This window comes from Atheta coriaria, unplaced genomic scaffold, assembly GCF_025399875.1.
Source record: "Atheta coriaria isolate IRGN ID8LTWV9N9 unplaced genomic scaffold, Caltech_Dcor_3.1 hic_scaffold_4_pilon, whole genome shotgun sequence".
Lineage (NCBI taxonomy): Eukaryota > Metazoa > Arthropoda > Insecta > Coleoptera > Staphylinidae > Dalotia > Dalotia coriaria.
Window position 1 is genome coordinate 4,256,220 of NW_027045446.1, and position 23,297 is coordinate 4,279,516.

General features: G+C 36.1%; 5 protein-coding genes across 8 annotated transcripts in view; 2 read left to right on the forward strand and 3 right to left on the reverse strand.

Moving 5' to 3' along the window:
• The window catches only part of MED18 (mediator complex subunit 18), a 38,799-nt gene that overhangs the window by 14,460 nt on the left and 1,042 nt on the right, over positions 1 to 23,297 (forward strand). The window lies entirely within an intron of this gene.
• LOC135791075 (uncharacterized) lies at positions 1,644 to 7,782 on the reverse strand. Its single transcript, XM_065301390.1, has one exon. It carries the CDS (start codon positions 7,747 to 7,749, stop codon positions 1,720 to 1,722), a length of 6,030 nt encoding a protein of 2,009 aa, XP_065157462.1. The 5' UTR covers positions 7,750 to 7,782; the 3' UTR covers positions 1,644 to 1,719.
• LOC135790083 (uncharacterized) lies at positions 11,237 to 19,446 on the reverse strand. 4 transcript variants are annotated; one of them, XM_065300129.1, is made up of 6 exons: positions 19,040 to 19,446; positions 13,444 to 14,522; positions 12,644 to 12,745; positions 12,448 to 12,585; positions 12,183 to 12,266; positions 11,237 to 11,888 (listed from the first exon to the last, which is right to left on the reverse strand). In XM_065300129.1, exons 2-6 carry the CDS (start codon positions 14,471 to 14,473, stop codon positions 11,569 to 11,571), a joined length of 1,674 nt encoding a protein of 557 aa, XP_065156201.1. In that variant the 5' UTR covers positions 14,474 to 14,522; positions 19,040 to 19,446; the 3' UTR covers positions 11,237 to 11,568. The 4 variants fall into 4 exon arrangements, with proteins under 4 accessions (XP_065156201.1, XP_065156200.1, XP_065156199.1 ...); XM_065300128.1 differs by lacking the exon at positions 19,040 to 19,446 and adding an exon at positions 18,105 to 18,349; XM_065300127.1 differs by lacking the exon at positions 19,040 to 19,446 and adding an exon at positions 16,526 to 16,904.
• Positions 19,557 to 21,722, reverse strand: LOC135790084 (dynein regulatory complex subunit 2-like). The gene is made up of 2 exons (XM_065300132.1): positions 21,708 to 21,722; positions 19,557 to 21,054 (listed from the first exon to the last, which is right to left on the reverse strand). The coding sequence occupies exon 2, from the start codon at positions 21,034 to 21,036 to the stop codon at positions 19,621 to 19,623; it is 1,416 nt and encodes a 471-aa protein (XP_065156204.1). The 5' UTR covers positions 21,037 to 21,054; positions 21,708 to 21,722; the 3' UTR covers positions 19,557 to 19,620.
• Positions 21,878 to 23,212, forward strand: LOC135790823 (dynein regulatory complex subunit 2). Its single transcript, XM_065301101.1, has one exon. The coding sequence runs from the start codon at positions 21,878 to 21,880 to the stop codon at positions 23,210 to 23,212; it is 1,335 nt and encodes a 444-aa protein (XP_065157173.1).

Consider the following 23,297-nt stretch of genomic DNA (forward strand, 5'->3'; position numbering starts at 1 on the left):
CTTGAGTAAAGTTTAACTATGACATACGAGTGCAATTTATGACGGTACGGTTTCAATTTTATCAATGCGCTAGCGCGTATTTAACTCAGCAGGTTGCGCATGCGCAATATTGCAAACGCAAACACTTTAAGCAAATAAACAATTTATAGATAATTATCACACATTAGAACGTGTGGTCAAACATAAATATCACGAATGTCAAGCATTACGGACCGCCGTTAGCTACCAGTGTTATATAAAATTCGACCTTTATAAAAAACGAATGCACAAATTTCTTTTTTATTTCATTCGAATCTAACGACGCAAACACTCGCCGAGTCGAGATGTAAATTTTCTAGTCTAATCGATTCGTTGCTAAACAAGTGATCTACATGCCGTCGAAAACTAATTGCTATTGACTTAATTCCTAATTTCAATTTCGACCACGTACCACAAACGTTTCTAATTTACGAATCAAGTCTCGGATCGAATACGAAACAACACAATAGTCAATCACACAAATGTACAATAATCTAATTTAATCTGCTTTGATTAAAACTTATTAAAACTTATGTCAGAGATCAATATTAAATTAAAATAATTTCGCGTTTTGTTGTTGCGTTGCGTATATTTTTTTGTTCTGCTTAGCATTTAATGTAATTAGCAAATTTAATGACTCGTAATATTGGCGAAAGAAGACAAAATTAAAGAAAAAAACCGCGCACAATCAAAACAAGAGCGAATGTCCATGTTTCGCAACATCCTTTCTTCGCGTCATAAGAATGCTTCGATTCTTCGGTAGTGTATCTTTTTACTTTCGACTTTTTCTGCGGCGTTTTCTTCGTAATACAAGTTTACTTGAGTTTACAACCAGCGGGAATAACTTAATAATTGTTCATTATATTGCCACATATCCTTTCGTTTTGAATTCAGTTCCTCTTTTCTTATTTTCTATTTGTGAAACACGTTTTACTTTTAATTAAAAGAGCAGCTTTTGACATAACACTTAAAAAGCTCAAAAAAAATTCATTGTTATTTTCAAATATGGAAAAGGTAGACAATTAATTCCTCTTTAATATAGTATATTTACAAATGTTATGCGTTTAATAGTTTTGTAGATATTTCTGTTTAATTGAAATCAGATTGAATTTTATTTCACAAGAATTTTTGCAGAAGTTACTTTTCAAATATCTTTTAAAGAAGGTTTTGCAATAAAAAATATCTGTGTCCTCTACTATTTTAGCCTGTTTTCGTGCAATATCAACGATTTTGAGTGACACTAATTGTTGGTAAAGTAATATTTTGTTTTGCGATGAATAAAAATTACAATACACTATATTATATCATTTTCAAAAGGGTCCGTGATGTAAGACATGTTTTAAGTAATGGTTAAGGTCGCAAAAACGAAGACAATACTTTTTGCCGCTTAAATAAAGGCTCACTAAGCTCGCTTAAGTGCACGTCAATATTTTTTTGGGTTGAGCGTGAAAGTAGATTACCTTCGTCATTTCATTGGCTGCGTCACAACAAAGTTTCAGCCGCGCAGCGATCCGGATTTAATTAAAACGAAAAAAATAAACATACTCCGACAAAAATGTAAATCGTTTAAATTTGTCATTCTTCGCAAAGAGATTGCAAGGCCCACAACTAGTGAATAACTTAACTTAAATTTCAATCGATTTTATTATAGGAAAACCTTCATAACTAGATATAATAATTATCAAAAATATTTTAAAAAAATTACATTCTTCTTTTTCTTGTGCGTATATCACGTTCATAAGTCTTGATATAGTGCGTAATATGAGTATCTGTAACTTTTCTGACGAAATCACGAGACATCGGAAAGAAATCCAACAAATATTTACATTTTGACCATTGTAACTCGACAATCTCACAGAATGTAATCGTTCGGAAGGTGTACTGATAAGGTAGATTCATAAAGGCCGCTTGATATCCAAACGAATCTCCTTTACAAAACACATAAAGTGCGTGTGACGTGCAATCATTTTCATACTGCATCGCAGCCACTTCACCAGTGTGAACAAAATACAAAGTATCATGGCAATCAAGCCGACTTACAACAGTTCCATTAATTGGATAAACCACACATCTTATATATTGGATAATCTGACGCTGAACATCCGGATGGCATCCACTAAAATAGGGATGTTTATGAAAGAGATATCCATAGATACTCATCAAGGCAGCTTCTCGGAGATATTTCGGACAGTCTATCATCATGATATAATCATCGGCGACGCTCTTCACCGAATAGTAGTGATTGATTGCTTCTTCAACACTTTCGCGTAAAACATACGCAGATTTCGAGATACTATAGTACACATCAACATATTTTCGAATTGAGTATAGAATCTTGATCAAAGTGGTTGACTCCATCAATATCTGATAGTATTGCACCATCACAAACGATTCAAACACAGTGACATAAAGAAAAATAATTATAAACATTATTTCAAAGATGTCTCCTTTCGGATAGTAGAGATTATCATGAGAGAATGTATGCACCATTAGCGAGAAAAACCAGTAGCGGCCAAATAGTTCAACGCGATGCATCCAGGGGGCTCTGCGAGAGTTGATCAAAATCTCAACGGGCATCTCACGAATAATCTGTGACTCATTCATACCCATATAATATGTGTAACTATAGTCTGAAAATGCAATGATGGTTGCAATAATCTGCGAAGAGTAAATCAACAGGAGGAACAACATAAAAATCTTAAACTTTCGCGAAAATGATGCAACTTTTTTGGTACCATTGTAATAGATATGTGTAATGTTGACATATCTTGATAGTCGATTCAATCTGAGGATTGAAAATGGAATTGACCATTCGGCGAAATCATAACCTCGCATAATCACATAGAGTAAAAGTGGCACGTCAAATGGTAAATTTAAAAAGTACAACTTGTAGTAAATTCTCTTCTTGCCCATTGAATGGGCTTTGATCCGCAATGGATGCATGACAAATTCTTGTTCCTGATTCATATAAGGAGTGGTAAACTTTAGGTATTGATGTGACAAGTGAATTAAATCGAAAATGTATTGCGTGATGAGGTAGGCAACATGCATTTCACCAGTGGCAATTTGGTATAGTTCCATCATGAGACCAATGCAACATGGGAACACAAAGTGAAACCATGATAAAATAAAGTAAATATTGTACTTTTTATATCCGGACTTCAGTTCTTTGACGGTCCAAGCTGTTTGTGCTTGTTGGAACTCGTTCGGTACATATTTACTTGGAATATAATAAAATTTCACGTTTTTTATATCGCAAAATGATTTTTTTATAACTGGAAACTGGTCAAGCGTATTGTAAAACTTCTTGGCATCCATGTACAGTAGTTTCGCAACTGTGTTTGTCACAAAACTCACTTTTATCCGCGTATAAGGCACGGGTTCCAGATTACCCAAAATCGAGCCATCATTGATGGTTTCAATAACTGTACCATTAGCAGCGACTACATCAACAGAACCTTTTATGAGGAAATAAATATTCGATTCGATATCATTCACAGATAGAATATAACCATTTTTCGGTATTATCATTGCTTCGCTTTCATAAAGAGCATTCTTGAAAAACGTGGCCAATCTATTTGAGATATCATTCAAGCTTGTACATTCATGAATGTGTATTCCATAAAGACAATAAATTAAATCCCTACGCAGTGCAGGATTTAAATTCTTGAGGACGTGAAACGGATTGATGCGTTGTAACCAGCGCCATTTTAATTCGTAGTAGATCTTGATTTGTTTCCGTAAGTAGGGACGCACTAGACTCATGCGCAGAAACGTCACCAGCCTGCGTACCTTATCACGAAATTTATGACTGCCCAGGTAAATCTTATTGTAACTACCAAATAAATACGCAGTCACGTAAATCCTGACAAAAATCGACACAAAACTGCAAGCGGAGATGATATGCAGAATCAACGGGGTAACATTTTCCAAATCCACGACACTTCCGGTTCCGGAACAAGTCAATGTGCTCATGATAAAATAGCACACGGTAATATAATTCCCAAGTGGCGAATCTTTCTTGAAGTTTTTGCAGAAAATATTTACGTTTTCTTCATTTTCCCAGTCGTAACAATCCATTACAAAGATAACGCAGGTTATAAAGTTGACAGGACAAATAATCGTCAATAAAATAAAACCATAATCAAACATGTACGAAGTGCAGAAGTAATGCAGCTTGAAGCCAATAAGGCGATAAATTTGAAGTACGTGTAACACATTTGCGATGATTTTATACTGAGGACTGGTGTATAAAACGAGATAAAACGGAAACGATGCTAGGAAGTCCACCATAAACGCTTTTTTGATGTAATTCATTGCTGTATGCAGTGGATGTGTGACGATTAAACCATTCGTACTGTAATAACAAACATGTAGCCTTAAATATATATCAGCGAAAGCAGTGCAATCCAAGAATATCAGAAAATATGTAAAAGGATGCGTAATTTCACGTAGACTTATCGGTGGTATAAAGAAAACAATGCAAGTAATGTAAGCAAATATGCAGCGTACAACTTCCCACCAAAACAGGAATCGACCATTTGGTAAAATCGTACTTTTCATAAGAAAATACTTCAGTATAATTCCCCAGCGACTTTGATCGAATGGTGAATAGTAGTCGAATTCTTCAAAAGAATCTTCATAAACATGTTTTGTACTAAAGCTGACAAATGAATCTAGATTAGAGTCACGCTGTAAAGTCTCAATGACCATTTGTTTTCCATTCTGAATAGGGTTGATACAAGCGACAACATCGGCTTTGTTTGCTGCAATCGCCTTCTTCATGGCTGTCACTTGACCCTTATAGCTGGCGAGATATGTTAGGAATGTAGAATAACAAAAACTGACGATTTCTACTTCTGTAACAGCCACCACATTAGAACAGCTGGGCATTTGAAAGAGGACTTCGATTACGTTCATTGGAACACCTTCCTTTGTCTTGTAGAATTTCTCACCATAAACTGAACGAGCTTCGCCTCTGATTAAAATATAAATCATATCGTATCTGGTTCCATAGCTCATCACCAGTGAATGTTGATGAAAAATATGTGTATGTGCTGTGGATGACACACGCTTGATAACTTCTTTTGGAACAAGTTGGAAAAGCTCCAAATTCAGCAATGCGTTTGCATAAATGTCGGTTTTCATAAGCTCGTTGTAATGTTGTGGAAAGTTGAAGAATTTGTTGATGTCAAAGGCACATGTAAACGCATTATTGTCGTTGATTTGAGTATTCAAGAAGGAATTGAGTCGTTTGAAGAGTTGTGTGTCTGGATTACGTTTGCTCAGGTGGTAAAGACGTTCCAGAGATCTGTAAATCCGACTAGGACGGACATACTTCATGTAATTTGCGGTTGTTACACTGACAATTCCTAATCCTTCAAAAACCGCTGCGAATGTATTCAGCAGTGCATACAAAATAGTCACCTTCATCAACCCGCTTTTTACTTTAAAACCCACACCGGTAGAGATCTGTATACCAACCGGATCAAGAGGTGTTGATATGATATCATCCAGCGTTAATATATAGCCCATTGTGTAAACGTAGACAAACTGCGAGAGAATAAACACGCAATACTTTTGAAGTAGAAGATTCAAGTGAAAACGGTCTTCCCATTTATTCAGGACCCGATAGATTTTCCATAGCTTCACCGTATGAAATATGAACACCCATTTTTCATTAGCAAACGGAAACACGTGACCGAAGAGAGGAAAGTGAAAAATTGAACAGATATCTAAATACACTCCAATTGTATTGAAACGTTCCCCGAATATCTCATGCAAAGTTACAGATTTAGATTTTTTCGATGCGGGTGTTATAAATGTAAGCAATAGGTCCACGAAAAAGACTAAATTGACCACGGCAATAATAACATTCAATATAATATTGCCTTCATTAAAAACCACATAGGGTTGAAGAAGAAGCATTATGAAAGCGAGGAATGCAATAATGAAATGCCAAGCGTGATAGATCGGGGAGTTATGCTTTAAAATCCAAATGCATTTAGAGCGGATAAAGACCAAATCCGTAGCTATGTCAAGTCTTCTTTTGATCGAGAGCAATTCTAAACAACGCAGCGTATGACACAACGAGTTCTGTTTCTTTAGTAGACCAGTCAGAAAGGGTCCAAGGTATATGTTTTTCATAAGATGGAATTCTTTCAAGGCAGGATTCGCTGCTTTGTAATTGTGTAACTGTGCTTTGAGCCATACGATTTGTTCTTCCGAAACGCGCGAGTCTGTTTGTTCAAGTTTGGTACGTTGAACACGCTTTGCAATGTTCAAACGACTGTTAATGATTTTTAACATATCGTGATAGGCATACGGGTAGTGTCTAATGAGAAACGTAAAGTCTCGTCTTGTTAGTTTGAAGATATGACATACACATTGACAGCGTATGTTGACTTGTGATTTTGAAGGGTAAAATAATGCGGTCTCACCTAGGATGGTTCCAGCAGAAAATGAGATGATACCAGATTCGCCATTCTCTGATGACAGGATATCAATAACCCCACTTTTTATATAGATCATGTAGTCAATTATTTTCCGTTTGTTGAAAACGTATTCACCTTTCATGAAGATTTGATTTTTGATTCGTAATGAAAGATTGCGCATCAAGGGTATTTCTAGGTCTCGTAGAATTTGTGAATGTCTGAAGAAATCGTAGGAGGTATCCAAAGCCATTTCCATGATCAGTGCTCGAGGAAATATCCAGGCGACTGCTTCTTGTTTATCAGGGGTGTTCATACATCCCTGTCGTTCTTCCCAATAGTTTCTTAGATATGTCAGAATTGACTGGACAACTACATGGTTGCAATTGTATTTTGAAATAATCACCGATTGAAAAAACTGCACTTTGTAGATGTACTTGAACTTGTTTTCGTATTGCATTGTCAAGAGACAGATTATGTCACACAGGGTAGGCTTGAGGAAGATGAAGAGCACCAAAATGATACCGCACGCTAGTGGTACCTCATGCAACCAGATATTATCTGTGTAATGATGCGCTCTTGAAACAATCACTCCTTTTCCAACCATGGAAGCACTGGACACCTCAAATAATTGCATGTATGTCTCCCAAGAGGGTTCATACCCAGAAATGTGGAATAATGTCCAGGCGTAGATGGTTTCACAGATAATGAGACTGAGTACAAAATTCAACACTCTTTGTCGAAAGTGACATCGTAGAGATACTCGCATAATGTAGTTGTGGTACATTAATCGGACAAATTTGATAAAATGTCCAAGTTTGATCAGTACCAAAGGTACCGGTGGGTAGAGAGGTAAAGCTCCAAAGATTTCGCATCCCAAGACCCATATTGGGCGACGTGCTTCATTGTGGAACTCAAGTTTCATGATATAGTCCACGACTATTGCCAGGGATATGTCGGCGATCTTGAAAACGGTCACAATTATTTCGAACATCAATTGGTATTTGTAGTTGGAGGTGATTAGACGTTGAGTGCCCACGAGGGCGGAATGCGTATACAACATGGCGTCTACCAGGGTAATGCCCAATATTAAGTTATACCAGAAGGGGTTGCTGACGACCATGAAGAAGCGTTGGATCTTCGAAGGGTACTCGACGTCTTCGATATAGTGATAATCAATGTCATATTTGCGTTTGCGCTTTTCAAATATACTGCGTTTGAATTTAGTTTTTTCTTTGCGAGTTCTCCGTGGTTTGTATATTTTTCTTGCACTTCTGCGACTTTGAGCTACTGTCTCCATTATTTATTTACAACTAATAATTGCATGTCAATGCGCACGTCAAAAAGAGGAAAACATTCAGGGCTTGTTCTGATTAAAATTATTAAACATATAAAACAATTTCAAGTTATAATATTGTTTGTAATTTAATTTTTTTATGTTTCAAATCTTTCTCGGATTACCCGACGCACTGGTATGTTTATATACTTTATTAATCATTATCACATTCTGGTTTTTAATCGTTTGTAACGGGAGCACTAAATTAACTCAAAATTGCCGCGTGCCGTCGGATGCCTTTTCGGTCTAGCTGCACTAAGTTTCACAGTTGCACACGGCTTGCCCCTTAATTAATTACACATTTAAAACGTTTACTCGTTCAGTAGTATGATAATTAATTAATGTCCGTAATGTTTTGCCTCTCCTTCACTTTTCTTTGATTTTCATTAGAAAAACAAGAAAATGTTTATTTGAATATTGTTTTATTCCGTTTTTTTTTAAATTATTATTAAATGAAGTATCTATTTTTTTGTATTGCCCTATGTATTTCGTCTTTTTGCTGCCAGATCAAAAAACTTAGGAAAATTGTTGTTTTCTGATTTTTTTCTCTTGAATTTAACATTTTCTTTTTTAATAGTGTAGTTTAATTTTTGTAAAACCCTGTATAATTAGTATTATACAGTTTTCTAATCAAACGAGAGTTTCAACCCTATATATTTGTTTTCCTTGATCCACACAAAATGTTGACAAATTTCTAGTTTCCTGATATTTCTTCCCTTGAACAATTGATTTTTCTTTTTAAATGTTCTAATTTTCTTTTTATCACACCCTGTCTATAGGTTTTCTTTGTTTTGCGATCAATAATGCACACATTTTTTTGTTTCCGGATGTATTTCTTCTTGAACTTTGAATTTTTTTTATATCACCCAGTACATCGCTTTTCCTTTTCATCTTGCAAAAATGAGTAAAATCCATTGTTGCTAAATATTTATCTGCATCAAGCATGATTTGGCTTTTGTAACACCCTGTATATTGGTGTCCCGTTTATTTAATTGCTATTTTCTAGGGCTCTATAGTAGTATTTATAATTTTATACTTGTCTGTATGTGTGAGGTTCGGTGGCTCGTAGGATTTCAAAACTGGCTGGCTGAATTGTTTATGTAATTTACATACATGTATTTAATTTCAGGTGCAGGTCCGAACTTTATTTTTTATTTTTAAGTGTCGCCTGTCTTGAGACGATTTAAAACTTAGAAATATGTTTACAAGTCCTCATAAGGAGTTCCTTCTCTCTGGGGGTGATCCCCCACCATAAAAATTATTGATATGCCTAAGAATCCTGGGGATGAAACGTAGAGACATCGTAGCCGTAGGATGGGCCGGGAGCAATGGACACATCGAAGTAGTGAGCTGCTCACTCCTGCTTTCAGGGTGGCAGCGCCTCCTCTTTTTCCTACACTTGCCTGGATTGAGATCTTCTCTTCTACTACGCCGCTTATTCCTCTTCCCGTTCTACCTGCTTCTATGTTCTATGTTCGTCTTTTCTGCAAGTATTATTGTTTTGCACTGAACTTACATATGCAACCCAAATCACACCTATTATTTTTATATTTGAGAAAAATGCCTTCTATAACAGGTATGGAACCAACGATCCAGGATATTATAGCACATGCTAGGTACCACCGAGCCACGCGGCTCTCTTATCAAATGTTGTTCATTTCTTTTATTTATATTTATATATTTAATACTTTATAAACACATATATATATATATATATAGTGTAAAATAGTAATAATATAAAAGATATATATATATATATATATATATATATATGTATATATCATGGATTTTATAACTTTCTATGTTGAATACGTAATCCATGTTGTATATTTATAAAATAATATTTATTTATTAAAAACTAGCTGACCCGGCAAACTTTGTTCCGCCTCGCTTTGCAGCACAAAGTCGAGTCATACTAATACGGCGCTTTTCACGTGCAATTTTTTGTTCTTCTTCAGTCCTTTCATTCGCAATCCTTCGAATCCTAGTTGCATTACGGTTTTGTCGGATAAGATTTGATCGTTTTGGTCGCTGCATGTTGAGTGGGGAAGCTATGAAGCATCGCTCAAAGAAGAGGCGGAGAAAACTCGTTTAGTATCTTCCAAAGAAGTTTTCACTTCAAAAAGTATTAAAAAAAGTATCCTACACTTACTAAGTCTTATTCATACAAAGTTTGTATTACAAACCCATCAACCGGGCAACTTCAACCAACACGTACAAACACACGCACGTCATGCTTAGTATAGGGGGAAGCTACGAATCGCACGTCTAAGCTTAGGGGGAAGCTACGAATTGCACAAAGGGGAGACGGAGATAATAGAAAACATTATATTTGTGTGCTCTTTTTTTCCCGTAGGCTAAACCATATAAGCGAATATGTTTGTTTCCTTTTACACTGACTTGGGTTGCGGTTTCCTTTAAAAATGTAACGTTTCACGCACGTCTATGCTTAGGGGGACGCTACGAATCGCACGTCTATGCTTAGGGGGAAGCTACGAATTGCACAAAGGGCAGACGGAGATAATAGAAAACATTATATTTGTGTGCTCTTTTTTTCCCGTCGGCTAAACCATATAAGCGAATATGTTTGTTTCCTTTTAGTGTCGTTTAGTGTTCTCTAAAGGAGTTTTCACTTCAAAAAGTATCCTATTAACCTTCTCCAAACAAAAACATCAACCGGTCAACTTCAACACACACGTACACACATACACACGTCTATGCTACGAAGCATCGCACAAAGAGGAGACGGGGATAATAGAAAACTTTGTATTTGCGTTCTCCCGCAAGATAATCCATATACGCAAATATGTTTGTCTCTTCTTAGTGTCGTTTAGTGCGTTTTCACTTCAAAAAGTATCCCACTACCTTCTCCTGGCCTTAAGCTACCTCTCCACCAATTTTTTGCTAAATTGAATTAGCCGTTCTTTAATTATAATAGAGTTAACCAACACGACTTTCTTTTATATATATAGATAGATTATACGTGATTTTGGATTTACAGTTTTATTCAGTTTTATTTTTGAGTTTTACATGGATTTTTGATTGCATTTGAGTATTCTTGGTATCGTATCTGTACACATGGAAGAAAATATATATAGGAAAAACAAATAGAAACATGCAGATACGATATCAAGAACACTCAAATGCAATCAAAAATCCACACACATAATCTACAACACGAATTACTAAACGAACAAATAAACTCCATACACGACACAATAGATAACACACTAACAATATTAAAATCATCAACCGACAAATACCTAAACATTAAAGAACACATTCAAATTTACAAACACAAAATCATTCACGAATTACAAAACGAACAAATAAAACCCCCTAATACACAAAACAAAATCAGTTTCTGCAGATGCCCTCAGGGCAAAACATGTAAAACTCAAAAATAAAACCTGTAAATCCAAAATCACGTTGTAATTTTAATAAATAAATATATTTTTATATATCTATATTTATACTCGTAACGCATAATAATACATTTTGTATACACAATAAAAGCATCTTCTCTTGCTGACATCATTAAAAGTAAAACTAATACGTCATTTAACTCTAATTACTAAACACTAATCAAAACATAATTTACAATAATAAGTATTTAGCTGCAACCCGACAAAGAATTAAACTAAATTTTAATATCACATTAAAATATTATTTCGTGTGTTTGTTTCAATTTCAAATGTGTGTATATTGCTGGAGTTTGATCCTGTTTTTATTGTAAAGATATCACTAGTATTGTTTAAATGAATAAAAGCTTTCTTTGCATTCTCAGAACTTATACTTTTCCAGTTCAAACGCAGCATTCTCGTTGCCTAAAATCTGGTGAGATCCAAACGTATCAGTCGTTAAATTTGCATTCTTTTCGTTTTCCGCCGAGGCGCCATCTTTAATCGCATTGCGTTCTTCTCTTTTCGTTTGGAAATACATCCAAGCAAAAATGATAACAGCGGGAATAGTGGCGGTTCCTCCAAGAAGGAGGAAAGCTCCAGGGAATGTTGTCATTGTAGCAGCGTACGTCGCACTGTACATTGGCCCATAAACCAAGGGCATTAAAGCTTCACATACGCCAAACAAAGAGTTGACTTTACCTGAAACATTAGAATACACAAATAGAGTGTAAGAAGTTGCCTATATTAAGACAATGTGCAACATGAGCCTAGACACATCTAGAGTTTCTAGTTTTACCAAATCAAATGAATCAATTGAAGATAATTGCAATTGCGAAATCATCATTCAACGTCCTTGCCATCATTAATCAATGATACAAAGCCAATCCAAGAGCTCTAATTGCTCTTGAGCGCTCATTTAGCTCTCAACAACTCAAGGTAAATCTCGAAAAAAACTTCTTTGTGCATTTGTGCATAGAATATAGAAAAAAATACCTAGTTCTTCACTTGGCACAAGTTTCGAGGCGATGGAGCGCATCGCAATGAACGAGGTGCCGTTGAAAATCTCCACAATTGCTCCTGTACAGAACAGAACAAAAAAGTTAACAATTTGCAAGCAAATATAGTTAATCATAAACGCCATTAACTTGAAATGCATTTATAATTTGTTCATAAGTCATAAAATTTAACTTTACGATTGTAAAACTTTATGAAAACAATGAAATTCTTAGCATTGCTCGATGTTGTGACTTTTACTCACCAAGATAAAACACAAGTGAGGTTTTGGCGAAAGCATAAACAAAACTTGAGAGCACTTTACTCGTGCATGATATGACACCGATGATAGCATCATCAATCTTGAGTAAATGACTAAAAAGTCCCACAGACACAGATGTACCTGAAACGTTATTAATATTAATGAAAAATCACTTTCTAGCGATTTATATTAAATTTACCAATTAAACTTGTAATCATATTATACGTGGAAAAGATGCTGTAGTCTAATTCGTCCCAATTAAATCGGAAACGTGTGAAGAGATACAACACGACCATTTCACCTTTAAAAATGTCAAATTCCAGTAGATTAATAAATAATAAATGTTTTATTATGCATTAAAAATTTAAAGTGGCTTGTTTTTAAACATGTTTCGAAATTCATTTGTGATTTGTCATGTCGCTTGTTACGGAATTGGCAAGCGACGACAAGTTAGCGATTTGCATGTTTGCACATTTGTGCAATAATTGGAAAGTTAGCGGTACACATAATTAGTTGTTATTAATGGACGACTCGTGCGATGGTTTACATTTTTCTCGGATGATACGACCGGTTTTCTGATAGCAACAGAAAAAATCACGTTCAGAAACAAAAATTCATACCGCCACATCAATAACAAGAATGTTTACGCGATAAACATTAATAGGTACTTTTATAATATAATTGAATGTTTTGTAAATTATGTTCAAGTATTTTTTTACGTGTTTTGCATTCAGTGTTCGGTTGTAAAAATCAATGTCAAGAGTTCAACACGTCGAAAAGCAAATTCGAAAATTAATCAACAAATTCGTCTGTCAATCAAGTTATAAATCAAGGCTAGAAAGTTCCGTTAATTGTTTGCAAAACATAGAAATTTGCATTTTTTTACTGACAATGAGTGCAAACAATCATCACGTTTGTAAACATTGCATGTCCTTCAGTAGCGCGACACGTAACACGAAATAAAACACAACAAATAATATGTTTAGAATATGTACATACCATGCATAGGTCCAATGACAACCATAACAACCAACATCAATAACATAACCTTGATCTTGCGATTGTTCTCGCCTTGTTTGAACGCTACCCGAAAGGTGTCGCCTATGTGCTTGATGTCAAAAAAGTCTCGCAGGAACGCAAATGGTTTGTCACTCAGCACTGGCACATCCACTTTCTTCGTTTCTTTAATGTTGTAGTACCCGTAGAGGAACGCAATCACATACATCACGGCCGAAATGGAAAACACTCCATAAAAACCAATCTTTTTGAACAGAATTCCACTCAGGGCCAACCCAACAGGAATTCCAAGCGAACAGAAAACATTCACGACGCCTATACGTAATGTCCGCATTTCCAGCGTTGTCACATCGGCAATATACGAAAATATTCCCATGAACATTGTGAACCAACCACCGGTCAACGCCGGAAAGATGGCTTCGATTACAGCGTTGACTTCCATTGGTAATTCATAAAAAAAGTACGTACAAAGCATCAAGCCAATCACTGTGATGAATTCTCCGATGATCGGTAGAAGCATACAGGGTTTCCGTAAACCCCAGCGGTCCGACCATGATCCAACGAAGAGGATTAAAAACGCTGGGAAACCACTTTGTAGGATAGTCTTCCAAACCGTCATGGATGCGACGAGTTGTTGCACTTCGGCTTCTTCCCGAGTATAATTCGCTGTGTTTCTCGCACTTAGCGCATCGCAAATCTCGTCGGAATACGCAAGATTAACTCGACAGGCCTTTTCAATACTTAAATTTTGCACGGCGAGTCCAGCGAAGACACACGGCATGATATAACAGGCAATCATGGGTTCCACCGTAATATTTTCTTTGATAAACGCGTATTTCTCGCGCCAAGTTTTGTCCTGCCATTGTTTGGTATCCTTTGAAGGGTCTGCCGTTGGATTGTTGTTGTTTGACAGTGTATTCAACGCGTTCATGGTGAGGTTGTTCGCGTAATTGGCATTGTTCTGCGCTTCTTTCTCCTTTTCGGCTGCCGTAGTGTTGATTGTCGTCGTCATTGTCGATAACAAACGTGATTATTTTCGTATGAGTCAAATCGTTAATTGTCTGAAAATGTGAAATTACTCATTTCAATCGTTTTATTAAAGATTGGTAAATCAATGTTTATTGATGCGCAAATATTTGATTTGGTAAAGCAACGCAAACAAAATATAAACGCGCGCGCAGGAATGCGGAATCTATTTGTTTCTAACGCCTTGGGAGCTTCTTCGGCGCGGGCTTCCGAGAAGCAAAGAAGTTAAGCCAACAAAGTTGCCAGCAAAGGCCCGTTTTGTAAATTCGTCGCAACACTAGCAAAGTTAAGCGTGTTGTTACGAATGCGTGTGCAATTGCGATGCGACGGATCTGCTGCTGAATTGAAATGCGGGAAACGCCAGCGGCCATTATGGCCAACCTGAGCGATAATAACCCAGGTACGCTTCGTGTAGATACTCGACAAATTCCTGCTCTTTGTCTGCGTGCGAAATGCAACAAACGCAGCAATCTCAAACGGTAGTTTGACGTGCAAACTATTGGCAATTCACGAAATGCGAATATGCACACTTGCACAGGAATTACTCAAGACATCTTTTGTACTTTAAAATAGATTTGCTTTTGTTTTAATTTTTTTAAGGAAAAATGGCAATAAAATTGTAATTCGAATACAATTTAACGTATCTACGTGTTTTGGGTCATTGAACATTGATTTTAATTATTTATTGCATGTATAAATCAAATAGTGTGTATTTTTGGGGTCATTCTAAGGTCATTTGTATATTAAACGTGATATGTGTGACCAAAATTTTAAAAAGTTACAAATCGTAACCTACAAATTTAAAAATAGTGAAAAGAATTTAGAAACATACATTTTGCATCCATTAAGGAGGAATTAGATTTTAAAAAATTGTCTTCATTTAAGTAAATATAATTCACATGGCACTGTTGGCATTATTGCCTACTTCCTGAATCAGTTGTCAAAGAAACAATTGGCATCAATAGTGTTCAACCGACCTAACCTTAACTAAAACCTCTTGAAATGCCTTCAACTTTGTAATATTGACTAGAGGCAAAAATTGATTAAAGACGTATTAATTTCATTTTCAGAATAAATAGTAACCGGTTAAATGCAATCCGACACGACGCCACTTTCCGATCGGTGTCGATTTTCATCGCATTTACACATTACACAAATTACAACACACTTTCTATTTCAAACTTGCGCACTGCACGCATTGCACCAACATGATAAATAAATCTCTTCGGTATAACTTTACAACCTGAAACGATTTAAGTACCGTTATTCATTAATACACACTCAAAAATTCACACCGAAACTTTATTACCGTATAGACGTAGGTATCACTTGATCACTTGATCATCGAACACCGGTTATGTAATCGCGAAGGACAATTTTAATGTTTTGCGAATAATGCGCATGTACGGCCATTTATATCGAAGCTAATAAATAGTTACTGTATTCGTGTATTCGTGCGCGAATTATTTTGTAATCGTGTGCTTAAGTTGATAGATTCGAATTGCGTAATTATTTGACGTTCTAACACGGATATATCACACCCTGACCACGAAGATTATCCTTGAATCTTTAAATTATCTTAAGTCGTATCATTATAAAAAAATTATTTAGTTATAATTGCATGTCATTATATTAATTTTATTTGATTTTAACGTTTTTTCTTTTTTTTTCTTGTTTAATTAATTTTGTTCTGTAATTTGCACTTTACAGCTGTGTTCCGCATGGTAGAATCTATTTTTCATCGGTAATTTACTGTTTTAGTCAAGGTAGGGCATTGCAATGCATTTATCTAAATCAAACCGATTTTTTTCTATTCATTGGGGACCTTGAAACGAAAATTGGTCACAGATTCAATTATTCGCATATAATGCATTCGGAATTTAATTAAAGCCAGCAAGATAATTTCTAGTTTAATTTGTAATGATAATAATTTAATCTACAACGTTTCGGACGATGATAACATGAGTTAAAACGAAAGTAATTTCAATATTTACAGTGGTGACTGAGTTTTTTTAAAATTTTATTATTATTAACTTACCCGTTTTAAATCATGAAGTGTTTTATTTATTGTCTCACGTATTAAAAGTTAATATTCAGATAAATATTTGTGATTAATTTTATTTTGAATTTAATTACTTGATTACTCTTTGTTGACGTTTATCGTGACTTTTACTTTTCGTTTGTTGCCAAGAAGCGCGCTATTGTTCGCCGCGAGTTTGAGATAGGTATAACTTTCGTTGGTCTGCGCGACTTTTCCTCGCGCGGAAAAGGATGCCGATGTCGAGCTGGCTTTGGACGTGACTTAAGCTAAGCTGGTGCGCGTCCGCGACGGTGCGGTAATGAGGAGAGCGTGCGCGCGATGCCGCCGATGCGTTCGCGTCGATTATTTTTATTTCGTTCGTTTCGCGGCATGCAATGTGCGCGGGCTGTGATAAAATCCCACTATGAAGTCGACGACGACGGCGGCGGCGTGCACGACCATCATTGCTGGCCGACCGCAACAAACCAATTATCGGCGACGTGTGCCGCACACCCACCGTTTGAAACAACTTCTTTTTTTTGTGGTGCTGGGTTTTGAGGTTTTTTTCAAACGAATTAAGACTTAATTATCGATAAACTTGCTTTCAGAAGTTTTTTTTTTTCTTTGAATTGCTAAGTTGTAGTGTGAATTTTTTAATATTATGTAATTGATTAGTTTGTTTGTAACTTAGATAAGATTTATGGTTTTAAAAAAACCGCAAATTTCAAAACAACATTTAGAAAACGCAAGTTTTATTAGTTACAGACAATTATTTAACAATTTATTGTTTTTCTGTATTTGTGCAATTTAGAATTATGCAATTTTTAAATATTTCAAGAAGCTACTTGTCGGTCTTAATAGGTCTTCTGTTAATCGAAATGGAAGAAAATTTAACAAATCAATGTGGTATATTAAGTACCAAGTGACTAAACTTGGACTTTACTCACGAGAGCGCAGCGAGTGTTTAATAAATCGAGTGTTTAACAACGTTTTGCCACTTGATACTTGAAATTCGCTCGTACACTATTAGGAAATGTAATCACCCCATGACTAAAGCACGTGAATAAAGTATTTTACTCACGTCTTGGCCATCCGTATATAAAGTACAACTTTGTGTTAATAAAAACCGATGAAAAACTGGCGCTTTATAGGTGGACATAGAAAAATATTATTAATTATGTATTAATAATATTTAGTTTAAAAGCATAACTTTTTTTTTTAAGTTGTAAAAGTTTTAAAAAGCAAAGTCTGTTCTTATTCTTTTTGTTAAACATTTTGCATTGTAACATTGTAAATACAATAAACTAAAATTTATAGCTTTGCGCTTTGCTTGAGACTCAATCACTTTGACATTCGCAATTTATCATGTTTAGTATACAAACACACACGATCGAATTTGTTATTACCTATGATAGACGTAATGCCCGTAATTATCTCGCATGTGCAAATATACTCATGTCATTGTGTGACTTCGAAAACACGTTATAAAACGCCATAATGGTATTATAATTCCTTTAATTTAAAATCCACTAAATTAACGTGTGTACTTGCATTTAAATTAAATCGAATGAATAGTCACAAACAAATCAAAACTTACCGAAACAAATCAGTAATTATTGCTGTAAACTTTATCCAAAAACAAGGAACACACGCAAATTATCAGACACGTATATAAATCCACGAGGATATATCACATGGGTAACAGGTAGCATTGTTATCAGATGAAGCTTCGAAGTTTATTTAAAACATAATTATTTCAAGCGTTGTTTGAATGCAAATTTTTGCTCGAGTTGGAAAACTGTATTTGCAGTGCGATTATTTCGACTTTTGAGATGTGACTAAACATAGGGCTAGAGTGTCGCGCGCGACGACGTCGGTGATGATGACGCTGATAATGAGTTATGATGATGGCTTTGGGAAGCGGCGACAAATTTGATTGCCGCTTCCCATTTTGTCCGGCTTGTATAAGTACTTGAACGCACTGAATATGCAAGCGAGGGCCGGCTGCGATTACAATTTGCAAACGGTGTTTAAGGTTTACCAGATTGGACGATCTATAAATGTAGATCACAATATTAACTGTTTTATTCTATATTTAGTACACATTAATCTATAATCAGATTATTTCATTTTATGCGGCGTTGCTGAAGAAAACGGCAACACTGCTAATCAACAGCTACAATAATATAGGCAACCAATATTACATCTGCGTTAACTTAAATTTTTCCGTTTAATTAAGAAATAAGAAGAAATTTGGTTAAAAGTTTAGCCCAACATAACAAATTATTAATTTTTTGTAGATTTTAGAGTTTTAAAAGGTTAAAATATTAATTTTCTGGAAAAATAAATAAAAATAGTTTAAATGAATCTGACGGTTACTTATTCAAGCATAAATACCATAAAACTCAGTATTTCACATACAAATAATAACCTACGAGTATATTACTCTTTTATTGAACATTCAACTAGTATTTTTTTAATAAGCAAATTGATTCGAATGATTGTGCAGAAACGAATGAAAATATCACTCACCTCGACACATAAATCCAAACAAAAGTAGAAAATGCACTTTTAATAAAATCGCATCTATTAATTGTCCTCGCCAAGGACTTAATTGCCTAAATGCTCTTTTTCTTGAAATTCTCCAATTAAACTCGCTGAGGAAACGCGTGGCTGGAACGTCTGAAAATTAGCAAATGGCTGATCAAGTTCAATTTCGCCCGTTTTGCGACTTTTCGCCACTGAATTCACACACACATCCAATGAATGCGCGTGTCGTCAACGCACGTAATTGCTGCATTACGTGCGAATGTATTCGTGCTAATTGCACTTTTCCTCTTTCGGTCTGCGCATCGTAATCACACACGCGTAATCGACGAGTCCGTCGCTGGTTCCTTGAAACTTGATGAAACGCGCGCGGTTTCCGACATGATTGTTTCGTCCTCACCGCGAAATAACGAAATGAATGACTTTGTCGTGTGTGCTTAATTAAACGCGCGAATACAGAGTGTTGACGCGATCTTAATGACCTAAAAACACGTCAAACACGTTTCGATTGATTGATTTTTATTATTGATTTTGAATATTCCACAACAAGTTAACCATAGTGTTAACTATTTGGAATATCTGTTATTAACATACAAATAGTCTAAATCTTGGTCACAAGACAAGCATTCACAATAGTTAAAGACTGTCTTCTTCAAACGATCGTTTTCTTCTCGTAAACGTGCGCTCTCTTCCTGTATCTGCAATCGTTGTGTTTCTACAGCACCATAACGTAACCAGAACAATTGCAACTCGTTCAAATATACCACCTCTTCAGAGTAACTCCTTCTGAGGATATCTATTGTCGTACTTTTACGGACACGTCTCGGAGGTCGCAGAGTTAAACCGCTTTTTTCTTCTGCACTAATTTGCGGCAAGGAGTTTTCAAATGTTGGAAAACGCAGGAATTTCTCATTCTCAGTCTCAAATTTGCTGCAAAGTCCACACAATGACAACAAATTCTCTCCTTGCTTTTCACACGCCTTCACAAATGCCAAAACATCGTTACAGATCAATGATAGAGCTGTAAGTTTCTCTTGATCAATATTTCGTGCTTCTCGTTCATTTGTTTTCAGGCGTATTGCGATGTTTTTGTAATAATCTCGTTCCAAAACAAGTTCTTGAACTTTTTTACCCAGCGTACTTTGGATTAACTCATGTTTTGTTTTGAGTTGGTCCATTGTGTTGTATGCTTCCCGTGCTTTTTCTTGTAACATAGCGAGCTGTATCTGCATATCTGCATCGGTTTTGTTTAATTCCTCGCATTGCCTCTTGCGCCGTGCAAAATCCCTTTTGTACTTCTGCATGAACTCCTCGGCATCATCCCAGAGCTTTGATGAATAGTCCTTCCACTCGACATTGAACTTAGTGGCTTCTTCAGTGAATCTAGAGACTTCCACTTCTTGTCGCGATAAGTAATCGTATCGCATGAGTCTTCCTAGCTTCCGAGAATTTTCCGCAAATTGAAACAGCATTGTTCGAAGGTAGATTTCATGCTCATTGTCGATATGCATCACTTCGGAGCGTTCTTGGTTTGCTGCCCGGTAAAGATTCGAAATCATATTTCCTGACTCTTGCCATAATTCAGCGATTTGATCGTAACACAAGACAATAATGCGATCAATATCGTCGATGTGTGAACTCACAGAACGCACATATTGTGTATCCGCTGCTGTCAACTCGTCTAACAATAAAGATATTTCAAAATCTTTCGAGTCAATGGCACGTTCGAAGTGATGCATTGCACATTCTACGGTTACCCTCATCTGTGGTTGTGCAATTTTGATCAGGAGATCTCGCCAATTCTTCTCATGTTTCCGTACACACTCGGATCCGTACTTTATTTCTCTATATATATGGTCATGCTCGGTTTCGACTAAGATGTCTCTATCATGTTGGACTTTAGCAGCATGTTTTTCTGCTAGTTTAGCTTTTTTTGTTTTTGTCTTTTGTGGGCTTTTCGAGCGATTTCTTTTCGGAGGCATTTTAGAATAGAAAAAAAACTGCCAAAAAGGAAAAAACTGTCAGTGAAATTAAATTGTCAGATATTATTTCGAAGTGGATAAATTAACCGTCAAAATGGGTCTTGGCTCAGCCCGCTATAATAGTATAACACCGCAAGAAAAAAAATTGGTTATGGATACATGGACCGAAATTCGTCCGCAGATGCGTGACTTTAGCGTCAGTTTGTTCTTGTTGATGCTCAACGACTATCCGCATTTTGCCAACTACTGGGCCTTTAGGGGTCCGCAAGATGACAGTTTCGATCGATTTACCTCGCAGTTTATTCGAGAGTTTGATACAATGGTGATGTTATTGAATCGGCCAAATAGTATCTATCCGATTCTGAGGAAGAACGCGATTTATCACATACCGAAAAGGATACCGAGCGAGGATTATGACCGACTGCGGAAGTGTATCGTCAGCGTGATTTCTGATCACATTGGAGAACAGTCTAAACGACATGACGCTATCAAAGCATGGGTCAAGTGCATAAGCATTTGCTTCAGTTTTATTACAGAAATGACGGAGGATATTGCAGCTGAGCAGGAGAGATTGCAAGTTTGACTTTTCATTTGTAATTTGTAACATATTTAGAGAAATTACTGTTTTTCGAATAAAAAATCATGGGTTTAACTTAAAATTATGTTTTTACCACTTTTAACAATTTTTAATCCAGTGTGTGATGATTTGTCTGGCGATGTCAAAGTAACACATTAATCAAAACATAATTTATTACATTTATTGACAGATTTTAATCAGTTTGTAGATTAATACGTCACCTACTGCACTTACAAGATTTTTACATTTATTTTTACAATAAAAATGCCCATAATAGGAAAGAAGAAGTCCGCAGACAAGAAGAAAGGGGTAAAAATAAGCAAAGAAGCACGTGCGCAAGCCGCTGAAAAATTCAACATTCTTCAGCGCAACGAAGAATTAAAGCGCGAAATTCAATACAGCGCTGAAGCTGTCCGACGCCATGAGAAAAAATGGCGTGAAATGCTGCACCGCATTGCTGTCCCACAACTACGCAATGAAGTCGAATATGCATGGCACATTTTTGAGTACATTATCGATTCGAAGGATTTTACGATCTCGTTACTGCTCGACGAGTTGACGCAGTCTGATCAACAATATGAACGCAAAGTAAAGGCACAAGTGGACAACATCGATCGACTTATCACGTTATACATTGATCAAATTAACGATATCTGGGAGGAGTCCAGGAAGGTAATCATGGCGCTGTACAAGGCTGCTACGTTTGAAAGCAAAGCAGTTTTGGAAAGCGTTATGGACCATGAGGACTACCTCAAGACGATGCTGTATAGTCAGGATGAACAACGGAAGGAAAGGACCAAGATAGATCGGGGCGCTTATCTTGCTCAGCTGGAAGTGGAAAATACAAAATTGTATGATGTTACTTCTAGGTACATCGGTGAAGTGAATTTGATCTGGCAGAAGATGTGGAATGAAGCAGAAGCGTTTCACAAGCAATTCACCGAGGAATTCCGTCAAAGAAAAGAGCAGTTTTTTGCCCTAGATGCACAGGATCAAGAAGTTACCAACGCTATTAGGAATTCATGGCATAAAATTGGTAGACATTACGCTAAAATTAAGAACCTCAAAGATCAATTCGGAGAATTCGAGACAAAACAAAATCGAGCAGTTAAGGATTTAGCGACTGAAGCAAATTACTACGAGAAACAATTCAGGTTGCAACAAAAGCTCTACGACGAAGAAAGGGCTTTGGACAAAGAGAATCTAACATCTCTGTGCCTTCAAAGTAACGAGATCATAAATACGATGAAGGAAATTGAAAAGAAAGGTACAAAATTGCTGTCATTCTCTGATGTTTGCCGAAAATTGGAAACCAAGGAAGAGAAAATACTGTCGTTTCCCCTGTACGAAGATAAAACTAGTAATAAGAAGAATTTTAACCACGAGAGTGACCAAGCATACAAAGATATGGAAATCTTTTGGAATAGAGTGGCGAGTGTTGAAGTATGTCGCTATAAACTCGCAGGAGAGTGCGATTTTCTTCGGAAAGAAAACCAGAGACTGAAGAAGGAGATATCAAAGTATTGTGGTTGCTTAGACCAGGAACCAAAAGTACACGTTTTGTATGGAAAGTGTTCACTATTTGGCAAATACACCTAACACTCGCGTCTATATTATTTATAAAATAAACTTTTTTTAAAAACTGTTTACTTCCAAATGATATTGAACGTTTGGTGTGTATTGA

Bases quoted from the DNA above. Each gene is read 5' to 3' on its own strand.
- LOC135791075 (XM_065301390.1), bottom strand. From the start codon at position 7,749: ATGGAGACAGTAGCTCAAAGTCGCAGAAGTGCAAGAAAAATATACAAA.
- LOC135790083 (XM_065300129.1), bottom strand. From the start codon at position 14,473: ATGACGACGACAATCAACACTACGGCAGCCGAAAAGGAGAAAGAAGCG. The intron at 12,586-12,643 runs GTAAATTTAATA...ATAACGTTTCAG, and splicing joins TATGATTACAAGTTTAATTG to GTACATCTGTGTCTGTGGGA. The intron at 11,889-12,182 runs GTATTTTTTTCT...CTAATGTTTCAG, and splicing joins TGTGCCAAGTGAAGAACTAG to GTAAAGTCAACTCTTTGTTT.
- LOC135790084 (XM_065300132.1), bottom strand. From the start codon at position 21,036: ATGCCTCCGAAAAGAAATCGCTCGAAAAGCCCACAAAAGACAAAAACA.
- LOC135790823 (XM_065301101.1), top strand. From the start codon at position 21,878: ATGCCCATAATAGGAAAGAAGAAGTCCGCAGACAAGAAGAAAGGGGTA.